This window comes from Somniosus microcephalus, chromosome 1 (assembly GCF_052327205.1).
Source record: "Somniosus microcephalus isolate GS21.2 chromosome 1, FLI_Smic_1.0, whole genome shotgun sequence".
In the NCBI taxonomy this organism is placed as follows: Eukaryota; Metazoa; Chordata; class Chondrichthyes; order Squaliformes; family Somniosidae; genus Somniosus; species Somniosus microcephalus.
In genome coordinates, this window is record NC_140987.1 from 2,390,768 (window position 1) to 2,415,748 (window position 24,981).

Below are 24,981 nucleotides of genomic sequence, written 5' to 3' on the forward strand. Positions count from 1 at the left end.
CACTCGCTCTCTCTCTTCCCCCCCACTCGCTCTCTCTTCCCCCCCCTCTCATCCCCCCCCCACTACTCGCTCTCTTCTCTTCCCCCCACTTCGCTCTCTCTCTTCCCCCCCCACTCGCTCTCTCTCTTCCCCCCCACTCGCTCTCTCTCTTCCCCCCCACTCGCTCTCTCTCTTCCCCCCCACTCGCTCTCTCTCTTCCCCCCCCACTCGCTCTCTCTCTTCCCCCCCCACTCGCTCTCTCTCTTCCCCCCCACTCGCTCTCTCTCTTCCCCCCCACTCGCTCTCTCTCTTCCCCCCCCCCACTCGCTCTCTCTCTTCCCCCCCCACTCGCTCTCTCTCTTCCCCCCCCACTCGCTCTCTCTCTTCCCCCCCCACTCGCTCTCTCTCTTCCCCCCCCACTCGCTCTCTCTCTTCCCCCCCCACTCGCTCTCTCTCTTCCCCCCCCACTCGCTCTCATCTCTTCCCCCCCCACTCGCTCTCTCTCTTCCCCCCCCACTCGCTCTCTCTCTTCCCCCCCACTCGCTCTCTCTCTTCCCCCCCCACTCGCTCTCTCTCTTCCCCCCCACTCGCTCTCTCTCTTCCCCCCCCACTCGCTCTCTCTCTTCCCCCCCACTCGCTCTCTCTCTTCCCCCCCACTCGCCTCTCTCTCTTCCCCCCCACTCGCTCTCTCTCTTCCCCCCACTCGCGCTCTCTCTTCCCCCTCCACTCGCGCTCTCTCTCTTCCCCCCCCCCCACTCGCGCTCTCTCTCTTCCCCCCCACTCGCGCTCTCTCTCTTCCCCCCCCCTCGCGCTCTCTCTCTTCCCCCCACTCGCGCTCTCTCTCTTCCCCCCCACTCTCGCGCTCTCCTCTCTTCCCCCCACTCGCGCTCTCTCTCTTCCCCCCCACTCGCGCTCTCTCTCTTCCCCCCCCACTCGCGCTCTCTCTCTTCCCCCCCACTCGCGCTCTCTCTCTTCCCCCCCACTCGCGCTCGTCTCTCTTCCCCCCCCACTCGCGCTCTCTCTTCCCCCCACTCGCGCTCTCTCTCTTCCCCCCCACTCGCGCTCTCTCTCTTCCCCCCCACTCGCGCTCTCTCTCTTCCCCCCCCACTCGCGCTCTCTCTCTTCCCCCCCCACTCGCGCTCTCTCTCTTCCCCCCAGTCTCTCGCGCTCTCTCTCTTCCCCCAGTCTCTCGCGCTCTCTCTCTTCCCCCCAGTCTCTCTCGCGCTCTCTCTCTTCCCCCCAGTCTCTCGCGCTCTCTCTCTTCCCCCCAGTCTCTCGCGCTCTCTCTCTTCCCCCAGTCTCTCGCGCTCTCTCTCTTACCCCCAGTCTCTCGCGCTCTCTCTCTTACCCCCAGTCTCTCGCGCTCTCTCTCTTACCCCCAGTCTCTCGCGCTCTCTCTCTTACCCCCAGTCTCTCGCGCTCTCTCTCTTACCCCCAGTCTCTCGCGCTCTCTCTCTTACCCCCAGTCTCTCGCGCTCTCTCTCTTACCCCAGTCTCTCGCGCTCTCATCTCTTACCCCAGTCTCTCGCGCTCTCTCTCTCTCTTCCAACAACAACATGCCCTCGAAAAAGCCTCGGCACCGCTGGGCACCCCCAGCTAGTACTATATATCTGCTTCTATTTTCTGAAAAGTCTATTATGAAATATTTTATCAAATGCCTTTTCAAAGTCCATATGGATACAACATCTACTGCACTACCTTCATCAACCCTCTATTACTTCATCAAAGAAGTTAATCCGGTTATTCAGACACAATTTACCTTCAACAAATCAGTCCTGGCTGTCCCTTATAACCCATGCTTCTCCAAGTGAGAATTATTTTGTCCTTCACAGTGGTCTCTAGTAGTTTTCCCACCACTGACGTTGGGCTGACTGGCCTGTAGTTACCAGGTTTATCCCCCTCCTTTTTTTGAACAAGGTGTAACATTTGCAGTCCTCTGGCACCACTCCCATATAAGAAATAGGAGCAGGAGTAGGCCAATCGGCCCCCCCGAGCCCGCTCCACCATTCAATAAGCTCATGGCTGATCTGATCCTAACCTCAAATCTTCTATCACTCTCCATCCCACCCGAAACCATGTGATCTCCCGGGAGAGATAAAAAACCCAATGGCCAATTTGGGAGAAAAAATCTGGGAAATTCCTCTCCGACCCATCTAGGCAATCGAAACTCTTCCAGGAGATCACTCTGTCCCTATATTTTCTACAGTACTTACCTTCTGTAAAGGCGATCTCCACCCCAGCCAGGAACAGGAATAAAACCATCTCCTGAAATCTAACACAGAATTAGAACACAAGAAGTAGGAACAGAACCAGGCTACACGGCCCCTGGGCCCGCTCCACTACCCACAGGGCCATGACCATTCCGAACCGAGACTCGTGTCCAATTTCCTGCCAATATCTAAGTTCTCCCTCATTTCTATTCGATCCAGTGGGGTGATTAGAAGTTTGAGAAAGACATGCAAGCAGTTGTAATTTCAGTGCTGTTCTTGTGTTTGCTGGTAGCAGTGACCAGGTGAACTCTGTTAAGTGGATGTCGATGTAACTTGGGTTTGTTCCTCTGCAGAAACTGGTAAACGAAACATTCCAGAAACTCTGGTTCACTCCCACTCCTTCTCACGACGCTGAAGGGATGACCCGGAAAATCCTAAATGTCACAGATGTGGTGAGTAAATGCCTCCGTTCCTATCACAAAAGCAAAATACTGTGGATGCTGGAAATCTGAAATAAAAACAGAAAATGATGCAAATACTCAGCAGGTCCGGCAGCATCTGTGGAGAGAGAAACAGTTAATGTTTCAGGTCGATGACCCTTCGTCAGGACTGGAAAAAGTTGGAGATGGAACAGGTTTTTAAGCAAGTGCAGGGAAAGGGGGGAGGGGTGGAAAGAATAAAAGAGAAGGTCTGTGATGGGATGGAAGGCAGGAGAAATTAAGAGAGATTAAGAGATGGTACAAGGCAAAAGGAGATGGTAATAGGACAAGGTAAGAAACAAAAGATGGCTCTAGACGAAGTGTAAATGGCACTGGCAGAATGAAAGACAGCTGCCATGTGGGAGAGAGAAAAAAAAATAAATGGAGAAAAAAAAGGATGGAGGCAGAGGTTATGATCTGAAATTGTTGAACTCGATGTTGAGTCCGGAAGGCTGTAAAGTGCCCAATCGAAAGATGAGGTGCTGTTCCTCGAGTTTACGTTGAGCTTCCGTGGAACAATGCAAGAGCCCGAGGACCGAGAGATCAGAGTGGGAGTGAAGCGGTGAATTAAAGTGACAGGCGACCGGAAGCTCGGGGTCACCCTTACGGACTGAACGGAGGTGTTCCGCAAAGCGGTCACCCAATCTGCGTTTGGTCTTCCTAATGTAGAGGAGACCACATCGTGAGCAGCGAATACAGTATACTTGATTGCAAGAAGTACAAGTGAATCGCTGTTTCACCTGGAAGGGGTGTTTGGGGCCCTAGACAGTGGGAATGGGGGAGGTAAAAGGGCAGGTGTTGCATCTCCTGCGCTTGCACGGGAAGGTGCCCGGGGAAGGGGTGCTGGGGGTGATTGAGGAGTTCCTATCGCCCTGTCTTTCTGTAACACCTTTGCAGCATACTGATGTATTGCTGAAAAACTTGCGGCATTTAGGTACAAATATGGGCAGTCTCTGTAAATCAACCAAAAGGGTTACACCACGTTAACAGGAGGAGGCCATTCTGCCTGTCGAGCTTGTTCCACCATTCCTTTGGCTCGTGGCTGATCTATATCTTTGCTTCATATCCTTTGATACCCTTACATAACAAAAATCTATCGATCTCGGTCTTGGAAGCTCCAGTTGCCCGCAGCATCCACAGCCTTTTGGGGCAGGCGGTTCCAGATTTCTCCTACCCTTCGTGTGATCCCCAGGAAGGGCTGGATTATTTGCTGGGGGTGCTGTGCTCTGTCCTCCAATCTGTACAGCTCCCACAATGGCCTCGGTCTAGCTGTGCAGAATACACCTGCTGTATGTGGGTTGTCACATGCAAGTGAAAGGCTAACCAGGGAAATACATCGTTCACACTTTGGGGGTGGGGTAGAGGTGGAGGGATAAAATATTGCAACTTCAGCCCCACTCCTGAAACTCATCAGTCAACTCAAGAGTGTGGAACTGACTCGCCCTCATTCAGAGCATTTCACTGGGACACTCACTCGGGTTAGTGAAGGCACATCACCCTTGGTGCCTCTAACAGTCCTGGCCACAACTGACTGGTCCCTAAACCTACAATGACCTCGTCGCTCAAACAGACAATGCTGCAAATGCACATGCTTTCCAGGATTTGGGCCTTTCCCACTACCAATAGAGAGTCGCCACCAAAATGTTAACCTGCCTTTCCTCTTCTAGGTGCTGACTGTTCTGCATTGGTAGCAATTTCTGGTTTTATTTCAGATTTCCAGAATTATTAATATTTTTTTACATTGATCTATCTGGAGTATTGTGCCCAATTCTGGGCACCACACTTTAGGAGAGACATGAAGGCTTTAGAGAGGGTACAGAAGAGATTTACAAAAATGGTTCTAGGGATGATGGATTAGTTACGTGGATTGACTGGAGAAGCTGGGGGTTGTTCTCCTTGGAGCAGAGAAGGCTAGGAGATTTGATAATGGTGTTCGAAATCATGAAGGTTTTAGATAGAGTAAATAAATAGAAACTGTTCCCAATGGCTGAAGGGTCGAGAACCAGAGGGCACATATTTAAGGGCAAAAGAACCAGAGGTAACATGAGGAAAAACATTTTTTACGCAATGAATGGTTAGGATTTGGAATGCGCTGCCTGAAAGGGTGGTGGATACAGATTCAATAGTAGCTTTCAAAAGGGAATTGGATAAATAATTGGAGAAAATATTGCAGGGATATGGGGAAAGAATGGGGGAATGGGACGAACTGAATTACTCTTCGGAAGAACCGGCACAGACTCGATGGGCCGAATGGCCTCCTTCTGTGCTGTAGTGTTCTATGATCTACATTAAAGGTGCTATATCAATAGAGAAAGGAAGACTTTACTAATATAGCACATTTCACGAACTTAGGACATCTCAAAGCACTTTAGAGCCAATTAAATACTTTTTTGTAGTATACTCACTGTTGTAATGTAGGAAACTCGGCAGCCAATTTGTGCACAGCAAGCTCCCACAAACAGCAATGTGATAATGACCAGATAATCTGTTTTTAGATGTTGACTGAGGGATAACTGTTGGCCAGGAAGGAAAACTTGCCTGTCCTTCTTCAAAATAGTGCCATGGGATCTTTTAGGTCCGCCTCGGTTTAACATCTCATCAGAAAGACGCCATTTCCAGCTGTGCGGCACTCCTTCAGTACTGCGCTGAGTGTCAGCCTAGGTTATGTGCTCAAGTTCCTGGACTGAGACTTGAACCTACAACCTTCTGATTCAAGAGGCTAGAGCGCTACCACTGAGTTGTGTACATGTGTACAAGAGAACTTTCTTGATCGGTGTGTTTCAGCCGAACAAGGAAGGAAGCAGTGCTGGATCGAGTTCTGGAGAATGAAGTGAGGCAAATGGAGCATGTTTCAGTGGGAGAGCATTTGGGGAACAGAGATGATAATATCATCAGGTTTAGAATAGTTGTGGAATAGGACAAGGAACAATCAAACGTAAAAATACTTAACTGTAGGCGGCTAATTTCAGTGAGTTAAAAAGGGATCTGGCCCAGGTGGATTGGAATCAAAAATTGGTAGGCAAAACAGTAATTGAATAATGGGGAGGCCTTCAAGCAGGAGATGGTTCGGGTACAGAGTAGACACATTCGCATGAGTGGGACAGGAAGGGCATCCAAAGCTAGAGCTCCCTGGATGATCAAAGATATAGAGGTTAAAATGAGACAGAAAAAGGAGGCTTATGACAAGTGGAAGATTAATAATACAGAAGAGAAGCAAGCTGAATATAGAAAGTACAGAGGAGATTTTACATAGGGAATAAAAGGGGCAAAGCGAGAAGGGTGGGGCTGATTAGGGGCAAAAAAGGTGATCTTGTGTAGGCAGAGGGCGTAGCTGAGGTACTAAAGGAGTACTTTGCATCTGTCATCACTAGGGAAGTGAATGCTGCCAGTGTAGCAGTAAAGGAGGAGGTAGTAGCAATATTTGATGAGCAAAAATAAAGAGAAGGTACTTAAAACGTTGGCAGTACTCAAAAGTAGAAAAGTCATGTGGTCCAGGTGGGATGCATCCTCGGTTACCGGCAACAACAGGCCAGTCAGCCTAACGTCAGTGTTGGGGAATCTTTGAGACAATAATCTGGGACAAAATTAATTGGCATATGGAAAATTATGGGCTAATAACTTAGTCAGCACATATTTGCTAAAGGAAAATAGTGTTTGACTAACTTGGTTGTGTGCTTTGATGAAGTAATGGAGATACAGGAAACTTTGTGTTATCCGGAGGCTAAGTGTCCGGCAAGCTCGAGCCACAGGCAAAAATCAGGAGCCGTTTTGTTAAGTTTTTTTTCTTCTCGTGGCTTTTTTTTCAACAGTCAGGCTCTGGAAAGTCTCTCTGAAGCTGTTGCTAAGCTACAGAGACACTTCCAAGGTACGGGCCGACTGTTTAGAAGCTGTTGCTACGCAACAGTGTTTGTTGTCAGATACGGAGATGAAAAGCTCTGTATGCTTCAACATTAACGCTGGTGTGTCCGGCAGTTTTGAGGGAACGGCAACAGCTCGGTCCAGTCGGTGCCGGATAGCACAAAGTTTCCTGTAGTTGATGAGGGTAGTGCGGACTTTCAAAAGGCATTTGATAAAGTACCACATAATAGACTTGTTAGCAAAATTAAAGCCCATGGGATTAAAGGGACAGTGGCAGGGTGGATCCAAAATTGTCTAAGGGACAGAAAGCAGAGAGTAGTGGTGAATGGTTGTTTTTCAGACTGTATCCCCAGGGGTCGGTATTAGGACCACTGCTCTTTTTGATATATATTAATAACCTGGATTTGGGTATACAGGGCATCATGTCAAAGTTTGCAAATGACACGAAACTCGGAAATGTAGTAAACAATGAGGAGGACAGTAACAGACTTCAGGAGGACACAGACAGACTGGTGAAATGGGCAGACACACGGCCGATGAAATTTAATGCAGAGAAGTGTGAAGTGATATATTGGTAGGAAGAATGAGGAAAGGCAAAATAAACTAATTGGTACAATTTTAAAGGGGGTGCAGGAACAGAGAGACCTGGGGGTGTATGTACACAAATCTTTGAAGGTGGCAGGGCAAGTTGAGAAGGCTGTTAAAAAAGCATATGGAATCTTTGGCTTTACAAATAGAGTACATAGAAACATAGAAGATAGGAGCAGGAGGAGGCCATTCGGCCCCTCGAGCCTGCTCCGCCATTCAATGAGATCCTGGCTGATCATCCAAATTCAGTACCCAGTCCCTGCTTTCTCCCCATATCCTTTGCTCCCTTTAGCCTTAAGAAATATATCTAACTCCTTCTTGAATATATTTAATGAATTGGCCTCAACTGCCTTCTGTGGTAGAGAATTCCACAGGTTCACCACTCTCTGGGTGAAGAAATTCCTCATCTCTGTCCTAAATGGCTTACCCCTTATCCTTAGACTGTGACCCCTGGTTCTGGACTCCCCGACCATCGGGAACATCCTGCATCTCGTCTGTCTAGTCCTGTTAGAATTTTATAAGTTTTATAAGCCATGCTTCTGCCCAATCACCCAACCTGTCCAAATCATCCTAGAGTTTCTCGGCATCCTCACAGCACACACGCCCACCCAGCTTTGTGTCGTCTGCAAACTTGGAGATATTACATCTAGTTCCCTCGTCTAGATCATTAATATATATTGTGAATAGCTGGGGTCCTAGCACCGATCTCTGCAGTACCCCACGAGTCACTGCCTGCCACTCGGAAAAAGACCCGTTTATTCCAACTCTTTGCTTCCTGCCTGCCAACCAGTTCTCTATCCAAGTCAATACCTTGCCCCCAATCCCATGTGCCTTAACTTTACACGCTAATCTCTTATGCGGGACCTTATCGAAAGCCTTTTGAAAGTCCAAATACACCACATCCACTGGTTCTCCCTTATCTATTCTACCAGTTACATCCTCAAAAAATTCCAGTAGATTAGTCAAGCACGATTTACCTTTTGTAAATCCATGTTGACTTTGTCCGATCCTGTCACTGCTTTCCAAGTGCTCTGCTATTACAAAAGCAAGGAAGTTATGCTACACCTTTATAAAACACTGGTTCGGCCTCAACTGGGGTATTGTGTTCAGTTCTGGGCAACGCACTTTAACGCCTTCACATCCTTCCTAGAGAGGGTGCAGAGGAGATTTACAAGAATTCTACCAGGATGAGGGGTTTCAGTTATGTGGAGAAACTGAGGTTCTTTTTAGAGCAGAAGAGTTAAGAGGAGATTTGATCGATGTGTTCAAAACCTTGCATGGTTTTGATAGAGTAACTAAGGAGTGGCAGAAGGGTCGGTAACCACAGGACACTGGTGATCTGCAAATGAATTGGAGGCAACATGAGGAAACATTTTTACACAGCGAGCTGTTGTGATGTGACATATACTGCCTGAAGCGGTGCTAGAAACAGATTAAATAGTAACTTTCAAAAGAGAATTGAATAAATACTTGAAGGGAAAAAGTTTACAAGGCTGTGGAGAAAGAGGAGGGGAGTAGGACTAATTAAAGTAGGACCTCGAAGGTAGTAATCTCTGGATTACTACCAGTGCCACGTGCTAGTAAGAGTACAGAGAACAGGATAGTTAGGCTAAATACGTGGCTTGAGCAGTGGTGTAAGAGGGAGGGTTTTAAATTTTTGAGGCATTGGAACCAGTTTTGTGGTAGGTGTGACCTATACAAAAGGGACGGTCTACACCTGTGCAGAGATGGAACTGATGTTCTCGGGGTAATTTTTGATAAAGCAGTTCGGGAGCATTTAAACTAGTATGGCAGGGGGCTAGAAACCTATGTAGTGAAATAGAGGAAAGTGAAAGGCAGACAGAAATAAATGATAAAAGGGTGAGGAACAAAAAACAAAGGGCCAAACTAATTCATAAAAAATGTGAGCATAAAAAAAGCCTGAGGGTTTTATACCTTAATGCGAGAAGCATCAGGAACAAGGTAGATGAATTAGCTGTGGAAATAGAGGTTAATAATTATGACCTAATTGGGATTACGGAAACATGGTTGCAGGGTGAGCAGGGCTGGGAGCTTAACATACAGGGGTATTCAGTATTTAGGAAGGATCGACAAAAAAGAAAGGGAGGAGGGGTAGCATTGCTAGTAAAAGAGGGGATAAATGCAATTGAAAGGAAGGATATTAACTCAGTTAATACAGAATCTATATGGGTGGAGCTAAGAAATAGCGAGGGGCGAAAAACATTAATAGGAGTGGTATATAGGCCTCCAAATAGTAAAATAGAGGTTAGGGAGGGCATCACGAGGGAAATTAGAGAAGCGTGCAATAAGAGCACAGCTGTCATCATAGGTGACTTTAACTTACATATAGATTGGACTAGCCTAATCAGTAAAAATAATGAGGAGGAGGAATTCCTTGAGTGTTTGAGGGATGGTTATCTGGATCAATATGTCGAGGAACCAACTCGGGAACAGGCTATATTGGACTGGGTACTGTGCAATGAGAAGGGACTAATCAGTAATCTTGTTGTACGGGGACCCTTGGGTCAGAGCGATCATAACATGATCGATTTCTCACTCGAAATGGAGAGCGAAGAAATTGACTCAGAGACTAAGGTCCTGAATTTAAACAAGGGGAATTATGATGCCATGAGACGGGAACTGAGTAGGTCTGATTGGACAACGTTCCTGGGAGGACTGGAGGTAGATAAACAATGGCAAACATTTAAAGATAGAATGACAAAATTGCAAAAATTGTTTATACCAATCTGGCATAAAAGGAAATCTAAAAAGGTGACTCAACCGTGGATAACAGGGGAAATTAGAGACAGCATAAAATCCAAAGATAGGGCGTATAAAATAGCCAAAAAAAGCGCCAGAGCGGAAGATTGGGAACAGTTTAAGATAGAGCAAAGGAGGGCAAAGGGCATAATCAAGAGGGGCAAAATAGCTTACGAAAACAAGCTGGCGGAAAATATAAAAACTAACTCCAAAAGCTTTTATAAGTATATCAAAAGGAAAAGACTGGTGAAAACCAAAGTTGGTCCATTGCAGTCAGATACGGGGGAATATATAATGGGAAATAAGGAAATGGCAGATCAACTAAATGCATACTTTGGGTCAGTCTTTACGAAGGAAGACACAAAAAACCTCCCTGGGATATCGGGAAAAATAGGGACATTGGCAAAGGAGGAACTGACGCAAATCAATATCTCTAAGGATATGGTGTTAAGGAAGCTAAAGGGATTGAAGGTGGACAAATCCCCAGGGCCTGATAACATGCATCCTAGGGTACTGAAGGAGGTGGCCCTAGAGATAGCGGATGCACTAAGGATGATTTTTCAGAATTCATTAGACTCGGGAACAGTGCCGATGGATTGGAGGGTAGCTAACGTTACCCCACTATTCAAAAAGGGGGGTAGGGAAAAAGCAGGTAATTACAGACCTGTAAGCCTTACATCAGTTGTGGGCAAAATGCTGGAGTCCATCATTAAGGATGAAATAGCGGAGCACTTAGCAAATGGGGACAGGATAGGACAGAGTCAACATGGATTTACAAAGGGTAAATCGTGCTTGACTAATCTATTGGAATTTTTTGAGGGAGTAACTGGTAGAATAGATGGGGGAGAGCCAGTAGATGTGGTGTACCTGGACTTCCAAAAGGCCTTCGATAAGGTCCCACATAAAAGATTAGCATGGAAAATTGAGGCTCATGGGATAAAGGGGAAAGTTTTGGCGTGGATAGGGAACTGGCTGTCAGATAGAAAACAGAGAGTTGGAATAAACGGCTCATTTTCTGAATGGCAGGCAGTAACAAGTGGGGTACCACAGGGATCTGTCCTGGGCCCCCAGCTGTTCACAATTTACATTAATGACCTGGATCAGGGAGTCGGATGCAGCATTTCCAAATTTGCAGACGACACTAAACTAGGAGGGGGGGTGGGCTCAGAGGAAGAGACCAGGAAGCTCCAGAGCGATTTGGACAGACTGGGCGATTGGGCGGATAAATGGCAGATGCACTATAATGTGGACAAGTGCGAAGTTATCCACCTTGGGTGCAGGAACGGGAGGGCAAATTATTATTTAAATGGCAATAGATTGGGAGAGGGGGAAGTACAGAGAGACCTGGGTGTTCTTGTACACCAGTCACTGAAGGCGAGCATGCAGGTGCAACAGGCGGTCAAGAAGGCAAACGGTATGCTGGCCTTCATAGCAAAAGGGTTAGAATACAGGAACAGGGATACCTTGCTGCAGCTGTACAGGGCACTGGTGAGACCACACCTCGAGTACTGTGTACAGTTTTGGTCGCCTCATCTGAGGAAGGATGTTCTTGCCATGGAGGGGGTGCAGCGGCGATTCACCAGGCTGATACCAGGAATGGCGGGAATGACCTATGAGGAGAGACTATGTAGTTTAGGGATGTACACACTGGAGTTTAGAAGATTGAGAGGGGACCTCATAGAAGTGTATAAAATTCTGACAGGTCTAGACAGACTGGATGCAGAAGGAATGTTTCCCTTGGCGGGTGAGAACAGAACTAGAGGACATAATTTGAGGATAAGGGCTAAACCATTTAGGACAGAGATGAGGGGGAATTTCTTCACTCAGAGAGTGGTGAACCTGTGGAACTCATTGCCACAGAGGGCAGTGTACGCCAGCTCATTAAATATATTTAAGAGGGAATTAGATATATTTCTACGGGCAAAAGGGGTTAAGGGTTACGGAGAGAAGGCGGGGACGGGATACTGAATTAAAAGATCAGCCATGATCTCATCGAATGGCGGAGCAGGCACGAAGGGCCGAATGGCCTACTCCTGCTCCTATCTTCTATGTATCTATGTATCTATGGATAGCTCTACCAAGGAGCCTGCACAGGCGCAATGGGCCGAATGGCCTCCTGCTGTGCTGTATCATTCTATGATAGTATGATGCAGATACAAAAAACGAATCAAAAAAGCCAATGAAATGTTGGTGTTTTTCTCTTGGAGGCTGAAATACACCCCCTCCCGATCTGGAGTATTGTGTTCAGTTCTGGGCATTGGCCTTAGAGGGTTTGCGGCACAGATTCACCAGAATGATACCAAGGCTTAAAGCGTTAAATTATGAGGACAGGTTACATAGTCCCGGCTTGTATTCCTTTGAGTTTAGAAGTTTTGGGGGCGATCTGATCAAGGTGCTTAAAATGATGAGGCATTCTATAGGGTAGATGGATAGAAACGTTCCTCTGATGGAATCCAGAACAAGCGGCGTTACCTTAAAGTTAGAGCTAGACTGTTCGGGGGTGATGTCAGGAAGCACTTCTTCACACACAGGGTAGTGGAAATCTGGAACTCTTTCCCCCCCCCAAAAGGCTGTGGATGCTGGAGTACAATGGAGCTTTCAAAAGAGACATTGCTAGGTTTTTGGTTAGTCAAGGGTATGAAGGGATCTGGAGCAAAGCCAGGTAAATGGAGTTGAGATACAGATCAGTAATAATCTAATTGAATGGCGGAACAGGCTCAAGGGCCTTAATGGCCTACTCCTTTTCCTAGGTTCCTAAAAATTAATAAAAATCTGGATGGAGTGATTCCCACTTAAAGTGAAGATAGTTGAGGCTATAGGTTTTGTGTAGCTCCTGATCGCTGCTACTGTAGAGTGACAGCCTGCTTCCTTACAGTGTAACTGTTGACGGCTGTCTTTCACCTGCTTTACAGGTTGCTGCATGCAGGGATACTGGGTACGATTGGTTTGAGCAGCTTCTTCAGAACGTAAGTACGATTGGCTACAGATTCCATCGCTTGAGAGCATAATTTTTCCAACTCCAAGAGGGTGGGTTAGACTGAGAGTCGAGGAGTTCATCAGGGTGCTGGGGATTTAAGGGAGAGTCCAGGGCTTTCTCACTGGGAGGCAACCTGAATTGGAATGGGAGTCTAGAGCTGTCTCACCTGAGGCAGGGTAGGAACTCATCAAAAGTGAGGAGGGCAAGTCAAGGGCTTACTCACACCAAATACATTAATTTGCTATTGACCTTGTTGAATCCTTTCATAATTTTGAAAACCCCTACTAGATTCTCCTAAACATTCTTTATGCCAGTGAAAAATTCACTGGTTTTTGGGCCTTTCTCTGTGCTTGTAAGCTCTCACTCCTGGTATCCTTCCACGAATCTTCACTGTCCCTATTCCATTACTGAAATATGGCCACCCAGAACTGAACACAACTCTCCAACTGTGGCCAAGCAAAAGTTTTATAAAAGTTCTTCATATTCATCGTCCACATGTATAAAATCCACAATCCCATTTGCTTTTTTTATGGTCTTTTCTACCTGCACCCCACCTTTAAGGACACGTGTACCTGCCTCCCTCCATCTTTGTTTCTCGATTCTGCTTAGGATACACTTCCTTCCATTGTGCTTTTCCGCCAAAATATACTTCATATATATTGCACTGCATCTGCCCCTTCACTATGTCTGTGTCCTCCTGTTTGTCATGCCCCCTAATTTGGCATCATTAGCAAACTTCATTATCTTTCCTTTTGTGCTTATGTCCAACCCACTTGTATAAATGGAAAATGAGAGGTTCCTGAGCACACAATTACCCTGAATCCCGCCCACCCATCACATGGAATTCAGTGTGATATATTTTGGAGGAAGAATGAGAGGAAATAGACTGAGGGGTTCAAAGACACAGTTTAAATGGAATAGAGCAGCATAAACTGAGGGAAAGTGTATGTATCTGGGGGTTGGGTGAGGTTTGAATGGAAAGTATGTATCTGGGGGTAGGGGGAGGTTTGAATGGAAAGTATGTATTTGGGGGTAGGGGGAGGTTTGAATGGAAAGTATGTATCTGGGGGTAGGGGGAGGTTTGAATGGAAAGTATGTATCTGGGGGTAGGGGGAGGTTTGAATGGAAAGTATGTATTTGGGGGTAGGGGGAGGTTTGAATGGAAAGTATGTATCTGGGGGTAGGGGGAGGTTTGAATGGAAAGTATGTATCTGGGGGTAGGGGGAGGTTTGAATGGAAAGTATGTATCTGGGGGTAGGGGGAGGTTTGAATGGAAAGTATGTATTTGGGGGTAGGGGGAGGTTTGAATGGAAAGTATGTATCTGGGGGTAGGGGGAGGTTTGAATGGAAAGTATGTATCTGGGGGTAGGGGGAGGTTTGAATGGAAAGTATGTATCTGGGGGTAGGGGGAGGTTTGAATGGAAAGTATGTATCTGGGGGTAGGGGGAGGTTTGAATGGAAAGTATGTATCTGGGGGTAGGGGGAGGTTTGAATGGAAAGTATGTATCTGGGGGTAGGGGGAGGTTTGAATGGAAAGTATGTATCTGGGGGTAGGGGGAGGTTTGAATGGAAAGTATGTATCTGGGGGTAGGGGGAGGTTTGAATGGAAAGTATGTATCTGGGGGTAGGGTGAGGTTTGACTGGAAAGTATGTATCTGGGGGTAGGGGGAGGTTTGAATGGAAAGTATGTATCTGGGGGTAGGGGGAGGTTTGAATGGAAAGTATGTATCTGGGGGTAGGGTGAGGTTTGAATGGAAAGTATGTATCTGGGGGTTGGGTGAGGTTTGAATGGAAAGTATGTATCTGGGGGTAGGGGGAGGTTTGAATGGAAAGTATGTATCTGGGGGTAGGGGGAGGTTTGAATGGAAAGTATGTATCTGGGGGTAGGGGGAGGTTTGAATGGAAAGTATGTATCTGGGGGTAGGGGGAGGTTTGAATGGAAAGTATGTATTTGGGAGTAGGGGGAGGTTTGAATGGAAAGTATGTATCTGTGGGTAGGGGGAGGTTTGAATGGAAAGTATGTATCTGGGGGTAGGGGGAGGTTTGAATGGAAAGTATGTATCTGTGGGTAGGGGGAGGTTTGAATGGAAAGTATGTATCTGGGGGTAGGGGGAGGTTTGAATGGAAAGTATGTATCTGGGGGTAGGGGGAGGTTTGAATGGAAAGTATGTATTTGGGGGTAGGGGGAGGTTTGAATGGAAAGTATGTATCTGGGGGTAGGGGGAGGTTTGAATGGAAAGTTATGTATCTGGGGGTTGGGTGAGGTTTGAATGGAAAGTATGTATTTGGGGGTAGGGGGAGGTTTGAATGGAAAGTATGTATCTGGGGGTAGGGGGAGGTTTGAATGGAAAGTATGTATCTGGGGGTAGGGGGGAGGTTTGAATGGAAAGTATGTATCTGGGGGTAGGGTGAGGTTTGAATGGAAAGTATGTATCTGGGGGTAGGGGGAGGTTTGAATGGAAAGTATGTATCTGGGGGTAGGGGGAGGTTTGAATGGAAAGTATGTATTTGGGAGTAGGGGGAGGTTTGAATGGAAAGTATGTATCTGGGGGTAGGGGGAGGTTTGAATGGAAAGTATGTATCTGGGGGTAGGGGGAGGTTTGAATGGAAAGTATGTATCTGGGGGTAGGGGGAGGTTTCATAGGAACAGGAGGAGGCCATTCAACCCCTCGAGCCTGTTCTGCCATTCAATGAGATCATGGCTGATCTGTATCCAAACTCTATTTACCCACCTTGGCTCCATATCATTTTAAATCTGAGATGGATAGATTTTTGCTAGCCAAGGTTTTAGCTAGCTTAAATCTGTCGGTCTCTGATTTAAAGTGATTAATTGAACTAGCATATACCGCTTTTTGTGGGAGAAAGTTCCACACTTCTACCATCCTTAGTGTTTCCTATCTTCTCTCCTGCATGTCCTGGCTCTGATTTTACGGTTATGTCCCCTTGTCCTAGACTCCCACCAGCGGAAAAAGTTTCTATCTACCTGTCAATTCGTTTCAAAATCCTAAAAACCTCAAATTAGTTCACCCTTTAACCTTCTACTTTGCAGGGAATACAAGCCTAGTTTAGGTATTCTCCTCATAATTTAACCCTTGTATCCCTGGTAACATTCTGGTGAATCTGCACTGCACGCCTTCCAAGACCAGTATATCCTTCCTAAGGTGCGGTGCCCAGAACTGTACACAACACTCCAGATGTGGTCTAACCAGGGCTTTGTATAGCTGTAGCAAAACTTCCTTCCCTTCATATTATGGCCCTCTAGATAGAAAGGCTAACATTCCATTAGCCTTTTTGATTATTTTTTGTACCTGACCACTACATTTTAATGATTTGTGTACATGGACCCCTAAATCTCTTTGGACCTCCACTGATCCTAGGTTTTCACCATTTAAAAATCTGTCCTTTTTTGGTCCAAAATGGACGCCTGCGTTAAAATCCGTCTGCCACAGTTTTGCCCACACACTTAATCAGTCAATGTTTCTGTAATTTTATGCTTGCACCTACACTACTTGCTATGCCACCTATCTTTGTGTTATCAGCAAACTTAGATAATACAATAGAAGGCCATATATCCAAGTCATTAATAAATATAGTGAATACAGTAGTTGAGGCTCCTGCACAAATTTTTGTGGGACACCACTAGTCGCTTCCTTCCACTTCGGGTACATACCCGTTATTGCTACTCTCTGTCTTCCACCACCTAACCAATCTCTTAACCAGGTCGATAATTTGTCTTTTTCATTCCATGAGCTTTAATTTTAGCTAACAGTGTCTTATATGGAGCCTTATCGAGTGTCTTCTGGAAGTCCATATAAACTACATCCATCGACATTTCCCTGTCTAGAATGATACTGCACAGAAGGAGGCCATTCAGCCCATCGTGCCTGTGCTGGCTCTTTGCACCCTCTCTAAGGCCTTCACATCCTTCCTAACGTGTGGTGCCCAGAATTGGACACAATACTCTTGCTGAGGCCTAACCAGTGTTTTATAAAGGTTTAGCATAGCTTCCTTGCTTTTGTACTCTATGTTTCTATTAATAAAATCAAGGATTTTGTATCATCTGCAAACTTTGAAATTATGCCCTGTATACCCAAGTCCAGGCCATTAATATATATTAAAAAGAGCAGTGGTCCTAATACCGACCCCTGAGAAACACCACTGCACACTTCCCTCCAGTCTGAAAAAAACGTTCACCACTACTCTCTGCCCCTTGGCTAATTTTGTATCCATGCTGCCACTGTCCCTTTAATCCCATGAGCTTTAATTTTGCTAACAAGTCTATTATGTGTTACTTTGTCAAACGCCTTTTGAAAGTCCATATACACAATATCCACCGCACTACCCTTGTCAACCCTCTTCGTTATTTGATCAAAGAACTCTATGAAGTTAGTCAAACGCAAAGTGCATTTAACAAATCCATGCTGACTTTCATTTATTAGCCCATAATTTCCTAACTGCCAGTTCATTTTATGCCGGATTATTGTCTCTCAAAGTTTCTCCATCACTGATATTAGGCTGACTGGCCTGTAGTTGCCGGGTTTATCCCTCTCCCCTTTTTTGAATAGGGCTGTAACATTTGCAATACTCCAGTCCCCTGGCACCACCCCTCTATCCAAGGAGGATTGGAAGATTGTGGCCAGAGCCTCCACAATTTCCACCCTTACTTCCCTCAGTATAACCTATGATGCATCCCATCTGGTCTGCATGACTTTTCCACTTTGAGGACTGCCAACCTTTTAACTACCTCCTTTATCTATTTTTATCCTACGACCTCCTCCTTTACTGCTACATTGGCAGCATTCGCTTCTCTAGCGAAAACAGCTGCCAAGTACTCATTCAGTACCTCAGCCATGCCATCTGCCTCCACAAGAAGATCTTTTTGGTCCCTAATCGGCCCCACCCTTCCTTTAACTACCCTTTTACTATTTGTATTTATAAAAGACTTTTGTGTTCCCTTTTATGTTAGCCGCTAATCTAGTCTCATACTCTCCCTTTGCCTTACTTATTCCCTCTGTACTTTCCAAATTCAGCTTGGTTCTCTACTTTTATTATTAACCTTACAAGAAGGGTGAGGTTCGGATGGAAAGTGTATCTGGGGGTAGGGTGAGAACATAAGAAATAGGAGCAGGAGTCGGCCATTTGGCCCCTCGAGCCTGCTCCGCCATTCAATAAGGTCATGGCTGATCTGATCTTGGCCTCAACTCCACTTTCCTGCCCACTCCCCACAACCCTCGACTCCCCTGAAGCTCATCGTTACATAGAGTCATAGAGTAATACAGCACGGATAGAGGCCCTTCGGCCCATCGTGTCCGCGCCAGCCATCAAGCCCTGCCTAATCAATCCCATATTCCAGCATTTGGTCCGTAGCCTTGTATGCTATGGCATTTCAAGTGCACATCCAAATGCTTCTTAAATGTTGTGAGGGTTTCTGCCTCCACAACCCTTTCAGGCAGTGAGTTCCAGACTCCAACCACCCTCTGGGTGAAAAAGTTCTTTCTCAAATCCCCTCTAAACCTCCCGCCCTTTACCTTGAATCTGTGCCCCCTAGTTATTGACCCCTCTACTAAGGGAAAAAGCTCCTCAGCATCCATCCTATCTATGCCCCTCATAATTTTGTACACCTCAATCATGTCCCCCCTCAGCCTCCTCTGCTCCAAGGAAAACAAACCCAATCTGCCCAGTCTCTCTTCATAGCTGAAGCGCTCCAGCCCTGGTAACATCCTGGTGAGCCTCCTCTGCACCCTCTCTAACGCGATCACATCCTTCCTGTAGTGTGGCGACCAGAACTGCACACAGTATTCCAGCTGTGGCCTAACCAGTGTTTTATACAGCTCCATCATAACCTCCTTGCTCTTATATTCAATGCCTCGGCTAATGAAGGCAAGTATCCCATATGCCTTTTTTACCACCTTATCCACCTGTTCCGCCGCCTTCAGGGATCTGTGTACTTGCACACCCAGATCCCTCTGACCCTCCGTCTTGCCTAGGGTCTTTCCATTCATTGTGTATTCCTTTGCCTTGTTAGTCCCCCCAAAGTGCATCACCTCGCACTTTTCCGGGTTAAATTCCATTTGCCACTGTTCCGCCCATCTGACCAACCCATCTATATCGTCCTGCAGACTGAGGCTACCCTCCTCGCTATTTACCACCCTACCAATTTTTGTATCATCCGCGAACTTACTGATCATACCCTTTACATTCATATCCAAGTCATTAATGTAGACCACAAACAGCAAGGGACCCAGCACCGATCCCTGTGGTACCCCACTGGCCACAGGCTTCCAGTCACAAAAACAACCTTCGACCATCACCCTCTGCCTTCTGCCACTAAGCCAGTTTTGTATCCAATGTGCCAAGGCACCCTGGATTCCATGGGCTCTTACCTTCTTGACCAGTCTCCTGTGCGGGACTTTATCGAAGGCCTTACTGAAATCCATGTATACCACATCCACTGCGTTACCCTCATCCACACACCTAGTCACCCCCTCAAAAAATTCAATCAAATTAGTCAGACATGATCTTCCCTTGACAAAGTCATGTTGACTATCCCTGATTAATCCTTGCCTCTCCAAGTGGAGACAAATTTTGTCCCTCAGGATTTTTTCCAATAATTTTCCTACCACTGATGTTAGGCTCACTGGCCTGTAGTTCCCCGGTTTTTCCCTACTACCCTTCTTGAATAATGGTACTACATTAGCGGTTCTCCAGTCCTCTGGCACATCCCCTGTGGCCAGAGAGGTCCTGAATATATGTGTTAGAGCCCCTGCAATCTCTTCCTTTGCCTCACACAGCAGCCTGGGATACATTTCATCCGGGCCTGGGGATTTATCCATTTTTAGGCCAGCTAAAACCGCCAATACCTCCTCCCTCCCGATGTTAATATGTTCGAGCACATCCTCAAAGAACTCTAGTAAATTTGTCAAACACGATTTCCCTTTCATAAAACCATGTTGACTCTGCTTGTTTGTATTATGATTTTCTAAATGTCCTGCTATTTCTTCCTTAATAATAGATTCCAGCATTTTCCCAATGACAGATGGTAGGTTATCTGGCCCATAGTTTCCTGCTTTCTGGCTCCCTCCTTTCTTGAATAGGGGAGTTACATTTGCGGTTTTCCAATCCTCTGGAACCTCTCCAGAATCCAGGGAATTTTGATAGATTACAACCAATAGAAACATAGAAGATAGGAGCAGGAGTAGGCCATTCGGCCCCTCGAGCCTACTCCGCCATTCAATGAGATCATGGCTGATCATCCAAATTCAGTACCCTGTCCCTGCTTTCTCCCCATACCCCTTGATCCCTTTAGCCTTAAGAAATATACCTAACTCCTTCTTGAATATATTTAATGAATTGGCCTCAACTGCCTTCTGTGGTAGAGAATTCCACAGTTTCACCACTCTCTGGGTGAAGAAATTCCTCCTCATCTCTGTCCTAAATGGCTTACCCCTTATCTTTAGACTGTGACCCCTGCTTCTGGACTCCCCCGCCATCGAGAGCATCCTTCCTGCATCTAGTCTGTCTAGTCCTGTTAGAATTTTATAAGTTTCAATGAGATTCCCTCTCATTCTTCTTAACTCCAGCGAGTATAAGCCCAATTGACCCAATCTCTCCTCATACGTCATTCCTGCCATCCCAGGTATCAGTCTGGTGAATCTTCGCTGCACTCCCTCCATGGCAAGAACATCCTTCCTCAGAAGGCGACCAAAACTGCACGCAATACAAGATGTGGTCTCACCAAGGCCCTGTACAACTGCAGCAACACATCCTTGTTCCTGTACTCGAACCCTCTTGCTACGAAGGCCAACATACCATTTGCCGCCTGCTGCACCTGCATGCTTACCTTCAGCGACTGGTGCACAAGGACACCCAGGTCTCGTTGCACTTCCCCTTCTCCCAATCTATTGCCATTCAGATAATAATCTGCCTTCCTGTTTTTGCCACATTGGGCAGATGCATGGCGAATGCAGTATAATCACCCAACCTGTCCAAATCATGCTGGAGTTTCTCGGCACCCTCCTCACGGCACACACACACACACCCAGCTTTGTGTCGTCTGCACACTTGGAGATATTACATCTAGTTCCCTCGTCTAGATCATCAATATATATTGTGAATAACTGGGGTCCTAGCACCGATCCCTGCGGTACCCCACTAGTCACTGCCTGCCACTCGGAAAAAGAGCCGTTTATTCCAACTCTTTGCTTCCTGTCTGCCAACCAGTTCTTTATCCAAGTCAGTACCTTACCCCCAATCCCATGTGCCTTAACTTTACACGCTAATCTCTTATGCGGGACCTTATCGAAAGCCTTCTGAAAGTCCAACTACACCACATCCACTGGTTCTCCCTTATCTATTCTACCAGTTACATCCTCAAAAAATTCCAGTAGATTAGCCTTTTGTAAATCCATGTTGACTTTGTTCGATCCTGTTACTGTTTTCCAAGTGCTCTGCTATTACATCTTTTATAATGGACTCTAGCATTTTCCCCACTACCGATGTCAGGCTTACCGGTCTATAATTCCCTGTTTTCTCTCTACCACCTTTTTTGAATAGTGGGGTAACATTAGCTACCCTCCAATCCATGGGAACTGTTGCATCCACTATCTCTGCTGCCACTTCTTTTGAGGTTTGGATTGAAAGTGTATCTGGGGTTGGGGGAGGTTTAGATTGAAAGTGTATCTGGGGGTAGGGAAAGGTTTAGATTGAAAGTGTATCTGGGGTAGGGGGAGGTTTGGATTGAAAGTGTATCGGGTAGGGGGAGGTTTGGATTGAAAGTGTATCTGGGGGTAGGGGGAGGTTTGGATTGAAAGTGTATCTGGGGTAGGGGGAGGTTTAGATTGAAAGTGTATCTGGGGGTAGGGGGAGGTTTGGATTGAAAGTGTATCGGGTAGGGGGAGGTTTAGATTGAAAGTGTATCTGGGGTAGGGGGAGGTTTAGATTGAAAGTGTATCTGGGGTAGGGGGAGGTTTAGATTGAAAGTGTATCGGGTTGGGGGAGGTTTGGATTGAAAGTGTATCTGGGGTAGGGGGAGGTTTAGATTGAAAGTGTATCTGGGGTAGGGGGAGGTTTGGATTGAAAGTGTATCGGGTAGGGGGAGGTTTAGATTGAAAGTGTATCTGGGGTAGGGGGAGGTTTAGATTGAAAGTGTATCTGGGGTAGGGGGAGGTTTGGATTGAAAGTGTATCGGGTAGGGGGAGGTTTGGATTGAAAGTGTATCTGGGGTAGGGGGAGGTTTAGATTGAAAGTGTATCTGGGGGTAGGGGGAGGTTTAGATTGAAAGTGTATCGGGTAGGGGGAGGTTTAGATTGAAAGTGTATCTGGGGGTAGGGGGAGGTTTAGATTGAAAGTGTATCTGGGGTAGGGGGAGGTTTAGATTGAAAGTGTATCTGGGGTAGGGGGAGGTTTAGATTGAAAGTGTATCTGGGGGTAGGGGGAGGTTTAGATTGAAAGTGTATCTGGGGGTAGGGGGAGGTTTAGATTGAAAGTGTATCGGGTAGGGGGAGGTTTAGATTGAAAGTGTATCTGGGGTAGGGGGAGGTTTAGATTGAAAGTGTATCTGGGGTAGGGGGAGGTTTAGATTGAAAGTGTATCTGGGGGTAGGGGGAGGTTTAGATTGAAAGTGTATCTGGGGGTAGGGGGAGGTTTAGATTGAAAGTGTATCGGGTAGGGGGAGGTTTAGATTGAAAGTGTATCTGGGGGTAGGGGGAGGTTTAGATTGAAAGTGTATCTGGGGGTAGGGGGAGGTTTAGATTGAAAGTGTATCTGGGGGTAGGGGGAGGTTTAGATTGAAAGTGTATCTGGGGTAGGGGGAGGTTTAGATTGAAAGTGTATCTGGGGGTAGGGGGAGGTTTAGATTGAAAGTGTATCGGGTAGGGGGAGGTTTAGATTGAAAGTGTATCTGGGGTAGGGGGAGGTTTAGATTGAAAGTGTATCTGGGGTAGGGGGAGGTTTGGATTGAAAGTGTATCTGGGGGTAGGGGGAGGTTTGGATTGAAAGTGTATCTGGGGGTAGGGGGAGGTTTAGATTGAAAGTGTATCTGGGGTAGGGGGAGGTTTGGATTGAAAGTGTATCTGGGGGTAGGGGGAGGTTTGGATTGAAAGTGTATCTGGGGGTAGGGGGAGGTTTGGATTGAAAGTGTATCTGGGGGTAGGGGGAGGTTTAGATTGAAAGTGTATCTGGGGTAGGGGGAGGTTTAGATTGAAAGTGTATCTGGGGTAGGGGGAGGTTTAGATTGAAAGTGTATCGGGTAGGGGGAGGTTTGGATTGAAAGTGTATCGGGTAGGGGGAGGTTTAGATTGAAAGTGTATCTGGGGGTAGGGGGAGGTTTAGATTGAAAGTGTATCGGGTAGGGGGAGGTTTAGATTGAAAGTGTATCTGGGGTAGGGGGAGGTTTAGATTGAAAGTGTATCGGGTAGGGGGAGGTTTAGATTGAAAGTGTATCTGGGGGTAGGGGGAGGTTTAGATTGAAAGTGTATCTGGGGGTAGGGGGAGGTTTAGATTGAAAGTGTATCGGGTAGGGGGAGGTTTAGATTGAAAGTGTATCTGGGGTAGGGGGAGGTTTAGATTGAAAGTGTATCTGGGGGTAGGGGGAGGTTTAGATTGAAAGTGTATCTGGGGTAGGGGGAGGTTTAGATTGAAAGTGTATCGGGTAGGGGGAGGTTTAGATTGAAAGTGTATCTGGGGGTAGGGGGAGGTTTGGATTGAAAGTGTATCTGGGGTAGGGGGAGGTTTAGATTGAAAGTGTATCTGGGGTAGGGGGAGGTTTAGATTGAAAGTGTATCTGGGGTAGGGGGAGGTTTGGATTGAAAGTGTATCTGGGGGTAGGGGGAGGTTTAGATTGAAAGTGTATCTGGGGTAGGGGGAGGTTTAGATTGAAAGTGTATCTGGGGGTAGGGGGAGGTTTAGATTGAAAGTGTATCTGGGGTAGGGGGAGGTTTAGATTGAAAGTGTATCTGGGGTAGGGGGAGGTTTAGATTGAAAGTGTATCTGGGGGTAGGGGGAGGTTTAGATTGAAAGTGTATCTGGGGGTAGGGGGAGGTTTAGATTGAAAGTGTATCGGGTAGGGGGAGGTTTAGATTGAAAGTGTATCTGGGGTAGGGGGAGTTTTAGATTGAAAGTGTATCTGGGGGTAGGGGGAGGTTTAGATTGAAAGTGTATCTGGGGTAGGGGGAGGTTTAGATTGAAAGTGTATCGGGTAGGGGGAGGTTTAGATTGAAAGTGTATCTGGGGGTAGGGGGAGGTTTAGATTGAAAGTGTATCGGGTAGGGGGAGGTTTAGATTGAAAGTGTATCTGGGGTAGGGGGAGGTTTAGATTGAAAGTGTATCTGGGGTAGGGGGAGGTTTAGATTGAAAGTGTATCTGGGGGTAGGGGGAGGTTTAGATTGAAAGTGTATCTGGGGGTAGGGGGAGGTTTAGATTGAAAGTGTATCTGGGGTAGGGGGAGGTTTAGATTGAAAGTGTATCTGGGGGTAGGGGGAGGTTTAGATTGAAAGTGTATCTGGGGTAGGGGGAGGTTTAGATTGAAAGTGTATCTGGGGTAGGGGGAGGTTTAGATTGAAAGTGTATCGGGTAGGGGGAGGTTTAGATTGAAAGTGTATCGGGTAGGGGGAGGTTTAGATTGAAAGTGTATCGGGTAGGGGGAGGTTTAGATTGAAAGTGTATCTGGGGGTAGGGGGAGGTTTAGATTGAAAGTGTATCGGGTAGGGGGAGGTTTAGATTGAAAGTGTATCGGGTAGGGGGAGGTTTAGATTGAAAGTGTATCTGGGGTAGGGGGAGGTTTAGATTGAAAGTGTATCTGGGGTAGGGGGAGGTTTAGATTGAAAGTGTATCTGGGGTAGGGGGAGGTTTAGATTGAAAGTGTATCTGGGGTAGGGGGAGGTTTAGATTGAAAGTGTATCTGGGGGTAGGGGGAGGTTTAGATTGAAAGTGTATCTGGGGTAGGGGGAGGTTTAGATTGAAAGTGTATCTGGGGTAGGGGGAGGTTTAGATTGAAAGTGTATCTGGGGTTGGGGGAGGTTTAGATTGAAAGTGTATCTGGGGGTAGGGGGAGGTTTAGATTGAAAGTGTATCTGGGGTAGGGGGAGGTTTAGATTGAAAGTGTATCTGGGGTAGGGGGAGGTTTAGATTGAAA

General features: G+C 46.6%; 1 protein-coding gene across 1 annotated transcript in view; it reads left to right on the plus strand.

The window, feature by feature from the left end:
- LOC147123888 (nipped-B-like protein) overlaps nt 1-24,981 on the plus strand; it is an 832,420-nt gene that overhangs the window by 636,397 nt on the left and 171,042 nt on the right. Inside the window, 2 exon segments of the mRNA XM_085963154.1 lie at nt 2,543-2,641; nt 12,787-12,840. Of these exon segments, the coding sequence (XP_085819280.1) occupies nt 2,543-2,641; nt 12,787-12,840 (153 nt within the window).